We start from the raw sequence: 13,805 nt of genomic DNA on the forward strand, positions 1-13,805 counted from the left end.
CATAGGCAGAAAACTATATATCCCTCTATCTTTAAAGTGGAATCAGTAATCTATGGAACTAATATAATTTTCAAGAAGGAAACTTCTTTTTATTTCCTGAATGAGTGATGAGTTATAAACATATAAATCAAACAAAGCCATGAAAAAAATTGACTGTGGTTTTTAGATCACATTTTGTCTGGCGTCCGTCTGTCTGTCTGTTTGTCTAGCTGTCCGTCTGTCTGTAAACTTTAACCATTTTCGACTTCTTCTCAAGAACCGCTGGGCCAATTTCAACCAAACTTGCCACAAAGCATCCTTGGGTGAAGGGGATTCAAGTTTTTTCAAATGAAGGGCTACGCCCTCATTCAAGGGGAGATAATTGGGAATCAATGAAAATTTGGTGGCATGTTTTAAAAATCTTCTTCTCAAGAACCACTGTGCCAGGAAAGATGAAACTTATGGGGAAACATCCTCAGGTAGTGTAGATTCAAGTTTTTTCAAATCATGACCCCCAGCTTTTCTGATCAAACTTGTCCGTTGTCTGTCATTGTTGAAGTTGTCATCATCGTGTTAGTCGTAGTCGTTGTTGTAGTTGTAAACTTTTCACATTTTCATCTTCTTCTCAAGAACCACTGGGCCAATTTCAACCTAACTTGCTACAACGTATCCTTGGGTAAAGGGGATTCAAGTTTCTTAAAATGAAGGGCCACACCCTTTTCCAAGGGGAGATAATTATGAATTAGAAAAAAATTAACGGCGTTTTTTAAAAATCTTCTTCTCAAGAACCACTGGGCCAGGAAAGATAAAACTCATGTGGAATCATCCTCAGGTAGTGAAGATTCAAGTTTCTTCAAATCATGACCCCCAGGGGTAGGGTGGGGCCACAATGGCCAATCAAAGTTTTACATAGGAATATATAGGAAAAATTTTTAAAAATCTTCTTCTCAAGAACCACTGGGCCAGGAAAGATGAAACTCATGTGAAATCATCCTCAGGTAGTGTAGATTCAAGTTTGTTCAAATCATGACCCCTGGGGGTAGGATGGGGCCAATATGGCCGATCAAAGTTTTACATAGGAATATACATGTATAGGAAAAATCTTTAAAAATCTTCTTCTCAAGAACCATTGAGACAGGAAAGATGAAACTCATGTGAAATTTTCCTCAGGTAGTGTAGATTCAACTTCAAATCATGACCCTGGGGGGTAGGGTGGGGCCAAAATGGCCAACCAAAGTTACATAGGAATATATAGGAAAACCTTTTAAAATCTTCTTTTCAAGTACTTCAAAGCCATGATTAGTAATATTTATATGGAATCATCCTCAGGTAATGTAGATTCTAGTTCATTCAAATCATGATCCCCTGGGGGATTAAAATTCAAGCCCCCCCCCCCCCAAACCTCAGTTAACTTTTAGTTCTGATCTGATATGTGCTTTTTCCTAGCCGATGTGCTCAGGTGAGCGCTGTGGCCCCTGGGCCTCTTGTTTTGTTTTTTAGACTTCTTTTTTTTCATCTTTTTAGCTCACCTGAGCCGAAGGCTCAAGTGAGCTTTTCTGATCACATTTTTTCCGTCGTCCGTCTGTAAACTTTTCACATTTTTGACTTCTTCTCAAGAACCATTGGGTCAACTTTGACCAAACTTGGTACAAAGCATCCTTGGATGAAGGGAAATTTAAATTGTTGAAATAAAGGGCCAGGTCCCTTCACAAGGGGAGATAATCAAGAAAAGACAAAAATAGGGTGGGGTCATTAAAAAAATCTTCTTCTCAAGAACCACTGGGCCAAAAAAGCTGAAACTTACGTGGAAACATCCTGGTGTAGTGTAGATTCTAAATTGTTTAAATCATGACCCCTAGGAGTAGGGTGGGGCCACATCGGGAATCAAAGTTTTACATAGAAATATACAGGAAAAATCTTTAAGAATCTTCTTCTCAAGAACCACTGGGCCAGAAAAGCTGAAATTTATGTGGAGGCACTCTGGGGTAGTGTAGATTCTAAATTCTTCAAATCGTGAACCCCATTGGTAGGGCGGGGCCACGATGGGGAATCAAAGTTTTACATAGAAATATATAGGAAAAATCTTTAAGAATCTTCTTCTCAAGAACCACTGGGCCAGAAAAGCTGAAACTTACGTGGAAACATCCTGGTGTAGTGTAGATTTTAAATTCTTCAAATCGTGACCCCCGGGGGTAGGGCAGGGCCACAATTGGGAATCAAAGTTTGACATAGAAATATATAGGAAAAATCTTTGAGAATCTTCTTCTCAAGAACCACTGGGCCAGAAAAGCTGAGACTTAGGTGGAAGCATCCTGGTGTTACAGTAGTGTAGATTCTAAATTGTTCAAATCATGACTACCTGGGGAAGGGCGGGGCCACAATGGGGAATCAAAGTTTTACATAGAAATATATCGGAAAATTCTTTGAAAATCTTCTCAAGAACCACTGGGTCAGAAAAGCTGGAACTAATGTGGGAGCTTCCTGGGATAGTGTAGATTTCAAATTGTCTAAATTGTGATCAATTGGGTAAGATGGGGTCATAATATGTATTACAAGGGGGAAATCTGGTAAAGAACAGCATGGTCAAAGCGATGTGGCCCATGGGCCTCTTGTATTTTCCTCAGTTTGTATATTTTTCACTTCTTTGCAATTATATCATTCTGTTGCTGTTAAAATTCAGTGAGATGGTTTTTGCTTTACCTGTTTTTTCATTGTTTTTTTCTGAAATGAAACAATTTCTATAAGGTAAGTGATAAAACGTATCTTTTTTTTTTATTTCTTCCTTCCAAAAAGTTGCAGCAAATCGGTAGAATTTGATTTGCTAAAGCTAAATAATACTCTTAAATTGCCAGTATATTAAATTACATTATAATAAATTTTTCTAGTATTTTAAAATATGACAAAAACAAAATATTAAATATAATGTGTTGTCCGACTTTAAATTCTCCTCTGTCCAACTTTAAATGATCTAGAATGTAAAGTCAGACAGTTTAATTTTAAAGGTTTTTAGCTCACCTCAATGAAGTTGGGGGGAGCTTATGTGATACCCTTGGCGTCGGTGTCGGCGTCGGCGTCCCGGGTTAAGGTTAAGTTTTTTGGAGCAGTTTTCTTTTTAAGTACTTCTATGTCCTATATTGATTAGACATGCATGGAAGATGTTTCTAGTGTGTTTCATTGTACCAGTCCAAGATTCAGATGCTGCAGTTTAAACAAAGAAATGACCAGATTAATGTTTTTTGGAGCAGGTTAACATTTTTGGTGCAGTTTTTGGTGTAGGTCTCATTTACGAGTAACTATAAGCCCTATGTTGACCAAACTTGCATGGATGGTACATCTTAGGATGCATAGTACCAGATTTGCTTCGGATGCTGAATCTGACCTACATTTTCTGGTTGAGTGAACAGGTTTCATTTCGAAGATACTATGAGCCCTATAATGACCAAACTTGCATGGATGGTACATCTTATGATGCATACTACCAGACTTGCTTCGGATGCTGAATCTGACCTACATTTTCTGGACGAGTAAACAGGTTAAAGTTTATGGTGCAGGATTCATTTCCAAGTAACTTTGAGCTCTATAATGACCAAACTTGCATGGATGGTACATCTAAGGGTGCATTCTACTAGGCTGGCTTCAGAAGCTGAATCTGACCTACATTTTCAGGATTAGTGAAAAGGTTAGTTTGTTATACAGGTTTCATTTCCAAGTAACTTTGAGCTCTATGTTGAACAAACTTGCATGGATGATACTTCTTAGGGTGCACACTAATGGACTTGCTTCAGATGCTGAATTTGACATACATTTTTCAGATAATAGACCTCGTAAAAGTTATGGGTGCAGGTCTATCACGAAGAAACTATAAGGCTTATATAAACCAAATTTGCAAAATGATGCATCAAGGGATGAAAACTCTCAATCTTGCTTCAGATGCTGGATTTTAATTACATTTTCATGATGAAGAACAAGTTTGAAGTTTTATAGGTCTATTCCAAAGTATCAAAATCAAAATTGCATAAATTTTGCATTTTTGGATGTACAGTTTTTGTTGGTTAATTGTGTGACTTAATTTGCCTTACTTAAAGACAACTTTCGTTGAGGTGAGCTCTGTAATCTCGGATTACCTATGTTTATAAATAAATATCCACCAAAAAATTATTATTATGGGAATAATTAATATTAATCATGTAAAAGTATGATTTAATTACAAAATATATAAGCAATCACGGAGTACAAACGGCAAACTGAAGATTTCGCCAAGGATAACTAGGTCACCGCCGTCAGGTGCGCATGCGAGTTTTTATCTGGATCCATGAATACCCTGTAGACGGAGATACTTAAGAAAAATACATGTGACACAAAGAGCAAGAGCCACGTTGGGCCTTATTTGGCCCTGAGAATTTCCTAAAAATCAAAACCGCTCAGTTTAGGTTGCAAATGCAGCATTTATTACTTGGAGTGTTGGTGACCACGTATCTATTAATCGCGACGTACTTTTCCATCTTGTCAATGCATTATGATGTCATAAAATGCGTCATTTTCCTCTTATTGTGTAAATTCCTTTGAAAATGGCTTAAAGTTGAAGCATTTTTTCAATATTTCATATAGAGCACAACCTCTGATCCAAAAAATGCATATACGTAATGAAAGCTCTGTCTCTGAAGATCGAAAAACATGTTTTATTTTTTGGATCGTGGGCTGTGCTCATATTTTAATTCTTTGCTGAAGGTAGTCAAATACGCATGTTTTCTGCAAATTTCAAGAACATTGCAATTTCTCAGACCTGTTTTCCAATATCTGAATTCTCAAAACGAAATTTTATTATAGAAAATGAATTAAAGCACCAAGTGTCTACTTTATTTTGACATATAAAATGAGAAAGAGGGTGATAGTTAATTATTTAATATAAGTACAGGGCCAATTTATGCATAAGATGGCTCTTGCTCTTTAGTAACAATCTTACTGTGAAAGAGAAACTGTCTGACATTCAATGTTGTTCGGCTTTAGCTGTTTGATGTTTCTCCCCTATAGCATCGCACAATTTTGATTGACAGATGTTGCACAGGATTTAGTGCATACAGAGAACAAACTGATTTCTCACTATAGTTACAAGTGGGTTAAATATAAACCAAAGTTGTGGAAATTAAATAGTATTATAGAAAGATTAATTGTGACTGGCAATGTAAATAAAACGAAAAATTCAAGATAATAAAATTTTGTTACAGATAATTGTAAAAAGGGGTTGCATGAGTCTCTCTCTCTCTCTCTCTCTCTCTCTCTGATATTTTTTACACACTTTGCAAGAAAAGAATAACATACCAAGTGAAGGATATGGACCCAAGTCAAAATGAACAGCTGTAATTTAGCTGTTAATTAACCTTCCCAGTTCTCATTTAACAGCTGTTCTTTAGCTGTTCCTTAGCATTCCAGCATTCCAGTTCACTCACTTTATGCAAATTAGTAATTTGCATACACACATTCCAATAGCAGTTAACAGCAGTTATTTAGCATTCCCAGTTCTTTAGCTGTCGTATAGGCTGAAATATTTTAATGAGCTCTGTGAAAACAGCTGTCCGATATGAATATTAATGAGAACTGCTTCAAAAACTGCTGTAAGCTATTTAATATTCAGGAGAACTGCTGACAAGTATTTCCTTATATGGACATCCCAGTGACTTAAAACTGCTAGAAACTGCTGTAAAACTGCTAGGAACTGCTACATAATGCATACATACATGATTATTTACAACACCATCAACAATGTGTATAATTATATACAATTTATTATATTATTAGGAGCAACAATTTTAAATGAAAGAAAATGTACACATTATGTTCATAACCAATGTATTGGATCCTAATTCCTTTCTGTTAACAAACATACAGAACAGCATATGGAGAAAGTATAAACTCTTCAGCCACAAATTTAATAATTAATCATAAAAAAATATAAGAATGTGGCATTTTTAGATAATAAATAAAAAAGAAATCTATTCAAGTGGTAGTAAAAAGTACAACACAATTAGGTATTGGAACACAGTAATATAGAACATTTACTAAGAATATTTAGACTCTATATCAATCTTGATTAGTGATAATAGTACATTACACATACTTTACAATATTTGTATTAATAACAGCTACAATTTTAAATCTTTGATAGGAACATCTTATGGTATTGGTCTTTGCCACTTTCTACCTGCATTCCTGATTCATTTCTCGCAATTCAATTAATATCCCAGGGCTTTCTTCACACCCATCTGTCCAATGAAAAATTTTCTCCACTTCTTCGTTACTTGTAAGGTCACTGCATGTTTAATGTTTGCCGGCTGCTCTTGGTCAATTTGCAAATCCTATCAGTTAAAAAAAAAACACACACTAAGTTTCACAGTTGAATAAATAAAATTCAAATTAATTGCTAACCTTTTATAATCTAACTTTAGACTAACTTTATATATACAAGTTTAGTTTCTTCAATTTTGTGTCAATTTGTTTACAATAATTAAAGGCATTCATGATTATTTGATTAGTGATTTAATTAAAATTTTTCTGTAATATCTAAAGCTTTTCCTAAAGTAAAAAAAAGAAATTATACCTCATATATAGGCCCCGTTTTTAAGTCCCAATCAGGTTCAAGAAAATCACTAGATGACCACCTATATCTTCTCCTTCTACAAAAACATCATATAGGCTATGGTAAATCAGTGCAAAAAAAAAAAAAAAAACAACAACAAAAAAACTTTGCTATATCAAGCCTTCAAGAGTTCTCTGAGCTGACTGAAATGTGGCTAAAACGTAGCAGATTTAGAGCACTTATTTTTATTTATCAACAGACACACATGTATTAAAAACATATACCTACTGTATATAAAATATCTGCATCTTTTGTTAGATATAGCAATCCAATCTCAGTCTTATTGGTGATGGCAATCCCCCTCTTCAAAACATTCTTTTGCCTTCTCTCCAAACAATATGGCAGCCAAGGTTGTTGAATTTTTTATTTCTGTTGTTTAAATTAATTGAAACCAAGCCCGACATTTCAACAGTTTCTCAATCCCGATCAAATTATACATAACAGCTAACAGAAACAGAGAACTGCTGTTAACTCCAAAGCAGTTTTTTTATTACCTGTTATGAAATGAACTGCTGAAGAACAGCTTAAAAACAGCTAAGCTTACTGCTCTAAAGTGAAACAGTTTTGAAAACAGCTATGAAATGAACAGCTTAGAACTGCTAAATAACAGCTGTAAATTTGAAAAACTGGTAAAACACTGCTATCTAACAGCTAAAAACAGCAGTTCATTTTGTCTTGGGGAGATAATGAACAGTATTCAATATCAAAGTCCATAGAACAATACAAAATAGGAGCAGAGCAAACACAGACCTCTAAAACATCAGAGATGGGACCAGGTGCCATGGAGGAGTGAGCATCCCCTGCTGACCGGTCACACCCATGGTGTGCTCCTTGTCATGATTGGGAAATACTTCAATTCAATTCTTCAATTCAGTTTATAAATAATGGACCAACAATAAGTATGAAAAATGTTAGTCAGCATGTGTCTCAATGATAAATTGTATTTGCTGACAAGGTCATTGTATCGACCAAAGAACTTAAGAAATGATGACTTTAAACGAGACTGCTGATGTTCTTGTTTCATCAACTTGTACGTTTGTCAATAATTTGCCTCATTTTAGAAATTGTTCATACATAGAGCATGCTATTGCGAATTGAATCAACTGAGATATATAAAGGCCGTGATGCAGGTGATGAAGAAATATTGCTGCATAAGTAAGGAAAGTTGACGATAGAAAAGTTAAAGTTATCATGTTTATCATATAGCTTGGATGTTAGATTACCATTAACATCTTTTTCAAGTAAAATATCCAAGTATGAAACAGATGTGTCAGACTCTGTGGTATCTTTTATCTCAAGCTCACCAGGATATATCTTATCAACATAGGAATGGAAATTACCATTGTTAATTGACAATCTAAATGTTGAGTTGAAGGCCATGGCAAGTGTTTTCTTCTTTTCACGCATAAGATTTTGCACCAATTCTGCTTTATATGAGTTCAAAAATAGGTCCGCTAATAACGGAGTGCAATTGGTAACCCATGGGAATTCTAATAGATTGTTGGAAGACCTGGTCTCCAAAAACCACATAGATAATGTCAATCAGAAACTCAAGCATCTCTTTGATGTCAACTTCAGAGTACTTGTGTGTGCAATCAGAATGTTTTAAAAAATAATTTTGCAAATGACCAATGACCATGTAAGTAAATTTACGAGTTCCATTTTTATTGAAAAAGCAGCTGTCAATGATATCAAAAAGCCTGGACTTTAATTTATCGTTGGGAATGGTTGTGTATAAAGTTGAAAAATTGTAAGTTTTAAGCTATTGATTTTGGTAAAATCAGAGACATGTAAACCACTTCTCTGAAAATATAAACTGCTAGACACACAGTGAATTTAATTAAGAAATAAACAACAATGTAAAAAAGTTCTCTGGGAAATGAACTTTTAGTTGGTCACGTGATCAAATCCTGTGAAGCCTGAAGGGCTTCTCAGTAGATTTGATCATGTACCAACTAAAAGTTCATTTCCCAGTGAACTTTTTAACGTTGTTTATTACTTATATTATTACATGAACGGGCCGCAATAGCTATGTCGCGACGCGCAATGACCAAGAAGTTGTTTAGTCTAGAAAGTTCACTTATGTCCAACATTTGAATGTTTACATTCTCAGTAGATTTGATCATGTACCAACTAAAAGTTCATTTCCCAGTGAACTTTTTAACGTTGTTTATTACTTATATTATTACATGAACGGGCCGCAATAGCTATGTCGCGACGTGCAATGACCAAGAAGTTGTTTGGTCTAGAAAGTTCACTTATGTCCAACATTTGAATGTTTACATTCATGTTTAGCAGTCCAGTTTAGGACATATCTGTATATAGTGAAAGAACAATGATCGCTGCTGAGAATAATCTAACTATTTCATAAGTTCTTAAAATATTTGAAGTCAAAAGCGGTGATATCGCTTGTCTTTGTTTACATAATACCAAAGGAATTTTGGGTTAAAAGGATAAGGTTTTAGGCTAATCAGAGTATTCAAAATCTTATTTATATCGAAAGAATATTTATTGTACATCTCGTGATTGAAAAATATCCTTATTGTTTTTCATTTCATCTTTTTCGACGTTATGAACTTAGAAATATTCCAAAACAAGTTGCACAGTGACAGAAATATCACCTCGCTCTGTGATTCGGTCGCGCTATGACCTCTGACCCCCAAATAACATTCACACAGAATTGAACATATTTTCTCTTCATTAGGTTCATCTAAGAAAGATATTTGACAAATTCTTCATTTTTAATTTTTTTTACCAATAATTAATCTTACTATTATTAGTGCTATTCAGAGCACAAAGTCTGGTAGAATTTAAAACTACAATTATACACATAAAGTTATAAATTGTTATCAAAATTAATAATTAGATTTTAAAATTTTTGTTAGAACCAAATGGTCTCTTTCTGTAATACTACATGTATTTACATGGTGCGGCTTGGAGGAGAATTTTCTGAACATGGACGGAAATTTTCTGGACATGGTGTGGCACGGTGTGCGTACCTGTGTATTTCAAATTCACACACATAGTACGTGCTACACCATGTGTACACACGGTGTAACACAGAGCATTTCACAATTTTTTTCCACCATGCAATGGGGAAAACTTGTGGCCTGTACTGTAAGTGCAGAGTTATGATGATCTGTGAAATTCATGACCCTGGGTAGGGCTGTGTTGAATCTGTTCTGAAAATGCATTATTTCTTTAAAAATCTTCTCTGATCCTTGGCGTATCAATTAAGCAAAGAAAGTAAATTTTTAAATAAGCAAGGATATTTTCAACAGGATTTTAAACATCTGGAACATTTGGTCAAGTGTTCTGGTCCTGGCCAGGGCTCTATAAATTTGTATTCTACTGAGAGAAGTCACATGTATTCCCCTTTGGAATTTACTTTTGATAATTAATCACTGTAAATGCATGTATAATATTTGAAAAGTTAATAGAATAAGAGAATTATGCAAGAAATGTTATCATACAATTAAAAAAAAACTACTTTCATTGTTTTAATAATCAGGTAGACTTGTAAATAGTAGATTAATAAAAATGACACAAAAATAACTTGCTAAAATGTTTTTCAAAGACCAAGAGAGGCCAATGTGAGAGATTACATATTGGGGTTAAAAATAGTATAGAAGCACTGATAGTTTGTTAATTGTCAGTGGTTGCACATGTAGTGATAAATTGGGGGGAGGGGGCAGATTAGAACTTAATTTACGAGTTGTTACTAAACATTAAACTAATTATTTCATTGATCCTGATCATCCTTTTTCTCTTGCTGTTGGACAACAAAGCTTCATCTACCAGTTTATTTTATATTTTATGGATCCTCTAAGTTGTGTTATACTCAGGTGACTGTTAAGGCCCTTGGGCCTCTTGTCATTTTTTTTTTCTCTTTTATATTTTCTAACCTAAGCTAAAGACTAAACCAATAAACAATGCAGTGAAAAAGTTAACATATCTGGCCTTTTTTTCAGGGTAGAGATGATTTAAGACAAGATGCTATAATGCAGCAGGTGTTTGGTATGCTAAATACTCTGTTTCACAAAAACCCTGATACAAGAAAAAGAAATTTGATGGTGAAGCAGTATAAGGTAAGAATATTAAATCAAAGAAAAGTTAGGGTCACCTACATTTTGTTTTCTATTTCCATTAGTATATTTTTAAGTGGCCTATTAAGTCACTTAAAAACAATTTATTGCTCTCAGTATGTTTATAAGGTCTTCCTTTCCAACGGAAGACCTTCTACTGATTCTGTTGGTAAAGATTATTAAGGTCTTCCGTCTTCAGTGGAAGACCTTATTGTTTTTCTTAGTTTCTTTTCCACTATTTTTATTATTGTTTTTTTTTCTTACCGATTTTGTACGCACGATTTCTTGAGAATGGCTTGATCGATTTTCCTGAAACTTTCAGGTCTGATAGAACATCAAAAAATCTAGATATATATTTTTTTATTTTGATGACGTCACTTCCGGTTCGGAGTTTTCTGCGATTTAGTGATTTTTGGAGGGTCACTTTGTCCGGCAGTTTTCTCAAAAAGCACTTAACACAGAAGCTTGAAATTTTCAGTGATGCTAGAGCAACTTTTGGAGAAGTGCACTAAGTATATCACAACTACCGGAAATACAAAGCGCTGATGCTCGCTATGGCCCGAAAATAGTCCTATCAAGAATAAATTTTAAGCACCTTTTCAACGATAACTTTTTACCTAGAAATATTTTGTTAAAGCATGTAGAATAAAAAAGGTGTAGAATTTCAAGATCTTTCAAATGACATCTTAAAAAAAGGGCTAGCCCCTTAAATCAGGGGCCTGGAGGGGCCGAAAGTTTTTCCTTTATCCCAAAAAGTATTGAAAATTTGTGATACGTCAAAGAAGCAAAGTTGTTCAAAATGTCAAGCTTAATCTATTGAAGTCGTCAAAATACATCCGGCGTCGTCACTTTCGGTCAAACTGGAAGTAGTCGGAAAATGCGTATTTTTGCCGTTCTTGACAAGTTTTTTGGTAACATATGTCCCTGGGAGCATTAAAATTAATTTTCCGTCTGTCGTCGTCACTTCTGGTCAAACTGGAAGTAACAGAAAATGGCTTATTTTTGCAATAATTAACATGGATTTAGAGGATTCAAAGCATTTTTGGGCGTTATTTTTCATTTTTGTTAAAAATGAAAGCTACTTCTGGTCAAACAGGACTGAAGACCTACTCGTTGCTTTGCAACGAGCTTTGCTCTAGTCATTGATTATTGTTTGTTGTCATTAAAGAAGTGCATTGTTATTTTCAACTAGTCTGTTGTTTTCTATATCATGCATTTACTATAAACTAACTTTTATTCATGTCATCTTTCAATCATCATTTGGCTGATATTATGCACTCTTTTTTCCAAGAATATTTTTTTGTGAGGAAGGAGCACTTATTTTGCAACACAATAAGTTTTTCTTTTAGGTGAAATAGGCTATCATACGTACATTCTGTAGTATTACTTAGGTCCTTTTTCGGAGACCTTTTTGGAAATATTGGTCTCCTTGTAGAGTTATAGGCTTTGCCTGTCATGTCCCGCCATCTCATCAATAGCAGTTTGTACAGTGCGGGCATTGTAGCCTATTTTGCATAAGTGGGACTTGAGAAGACCACTTTGCTCCTGATATAAGGCAGGGGACGAACAGATGCGTCGAATTCTGGTGGCACTCCCTTAAAAGTGTGTGGGGGATGACAGCTAGTGTGCATAAGATATAGGTGGGAGTCTGTGGGTTTGGTGTGGAGACTGAATTCGATTTCACCATCAATCAAGGTAGATGTAGTATCTAGGAATATGTTTTTTGAATTAGATACGTCTACTGTAAATTTGATAGACTGAAGAAAGGTGTTGGCAAACATAATGAATGCCTTGAGGCTCTCGTGACATTCCACCCACTTCATCTCTATATCGTCAATGAAATGCAACCAGCTATGGGGCCTAAATGGTGCTTGAAGTAAGAAGTTGCATTCCAGTCTGCCCATGAAAACATTGGCATAAGACAGTGCCATTTTCAAACCCATAGCAGTGCCATTAACCTGCAGGTTGTAACAATCACTATTGCACTTGCGTATATAATTTGAATTTCCCGCGTTTTGTCCCTATGCATACTATTCCCATAAGTCCTTGCAAAATAGCTTAGCCGACCAGAACAATTGAGGCCTGGTCATTCCCGGCAGAGAAACGTAGCTGCAGACACGTTTTTTTTAAGCAGCTAGTATATGTTAATAGCCATACAAGCTTTATCTTGACACTGGCACGGAGACAGGTCCGTGCGTCATGGATATTGGTATGACCTGTGCTTGATACATAGACTGAGCTGAGGGGATCATTGTGACGGCGAAAGGTTCCAGGGACTAAGGCCCGGAAGAGTGCTGTGCGTGGATCCATATAATTGTTGGTGAATGGATAACAGATAAGTCTATCCAAGGAACTTTGAGTTAGCGCTTTATAAGAAAAGGCAAACTTTTGAATTCATTTCTGCATCAAGGATGATGTTGATGATGATGATCGTGATGATGACGAGGATAATCTATGATCTGTGAACATGTTTGGCATTAATAACTGAATTAGATACCCGGGGTGATTGGCTGATTAATGAATTTGTTAATTGGGTAATTGTTGATTACCAATTGTTTTTTTTTTTCTTTGTTTAATTGTTTAGTAGTGAGAAAGGGGGTGTGAATTTGTGTGCGGTAGTTTGTGTGAGATCTTTGTTATTGTTATTATTATTATCATTATTTTTTTTTGTAAATAAATTTATTAAACTTATTGAACTTGTGTGATTCTTGGAGATAGCCAGCTTGACCACGTGACATTTGGTGGCAGCGGTGGGATTGCTGACCCTCTCCAAAATACACATTTTCACTAAGTAGGTGTAGGTTTGCCAAGTAGTTGTAAATACGTTAGGTTAGTTGTAGTAGTTACTCTTGGGATTCCTGTATAGTTACACAGAGGTAAGTGAAAGTATGGTTCTCCCTTACACAGGTTAAAGGTAAGGTGACGTTAGACATATTTGTTAATTAGAAAGAATATTATTCTTGGATTATTAAAGTTTGGTAAGTTGGCTCAGTACTTATAGGCACGATGACAACCATCAAGGAGATGAAGGAACTCTTGGAAGTTGGGACGCAAATGGGACTCAAGGATGCAGAACTTCAACAGTTTGTGAACAATGAACAGGCAAG

The 13,805-nt window shown here is 35.3% G+C and overlaps 1 protein-coding gene and 1 long non-coding RNA gene across 4 annotated transcripts in view; one reads left to right on the forward strand and one right to left on the reverse strand.

The window, feature by feature from the left end:
• Window positions 1-13,805, forward strand: part of LOC134252051 (serine-protein kinase ATM-like) — a 294,279-nt gene that overhangs the window by 246,401 nt on the left and 34,073 nt on the right. For both annotated transcript variants that reach the window (XM_062734480.1, XM_062734485.1), the window contains one exon: window positions 10,585-10,701. In XM_062734480.1, coding sequence (XP_062590464.1) covers window positions 10,585-10,701 — 117 coding nt within the window. The remainder of the gene's footprint in view (window positions 1-10,584; window positions 10,702-13,805) is intronic.
• On the reverse strand, window positions 5,951-6,942 carry LOC134251692 (uncharacterized). Of its 2 annotated transcripts, none has more exons than XR_009988796.1 (3): window positions 6,842-6,942; window positions 6,575-6,650; window positions 5,951-6,332 (listed from the first exon to the last, which is right to left on the reverse strand). It is a non-coding gene; the product is annotated as an uncharacterized LOC134251692 (long non-coding RNA). The 2 variants fall into 2 exon arrangements; XR_009988797.1 differs by having other exon boundaries at window positions 6,838-6,942.

This window comes from Saccostrea cucullata, unplaced genomic scaffold (assembly GCF_032062105.1).
Source record: "Saccostrea cucullata isolate Sc308-1 unplaced genomic scaffold, CSIRO_AGI_Scuc_v1 ctg1, whole genome shotgun sequence".
NCBI lineage: Eukaryota > Metazoa > Mollusca > Bivalvia > Ostreida > Ostreidae > Saccostrea > Saccostrea cuccullata.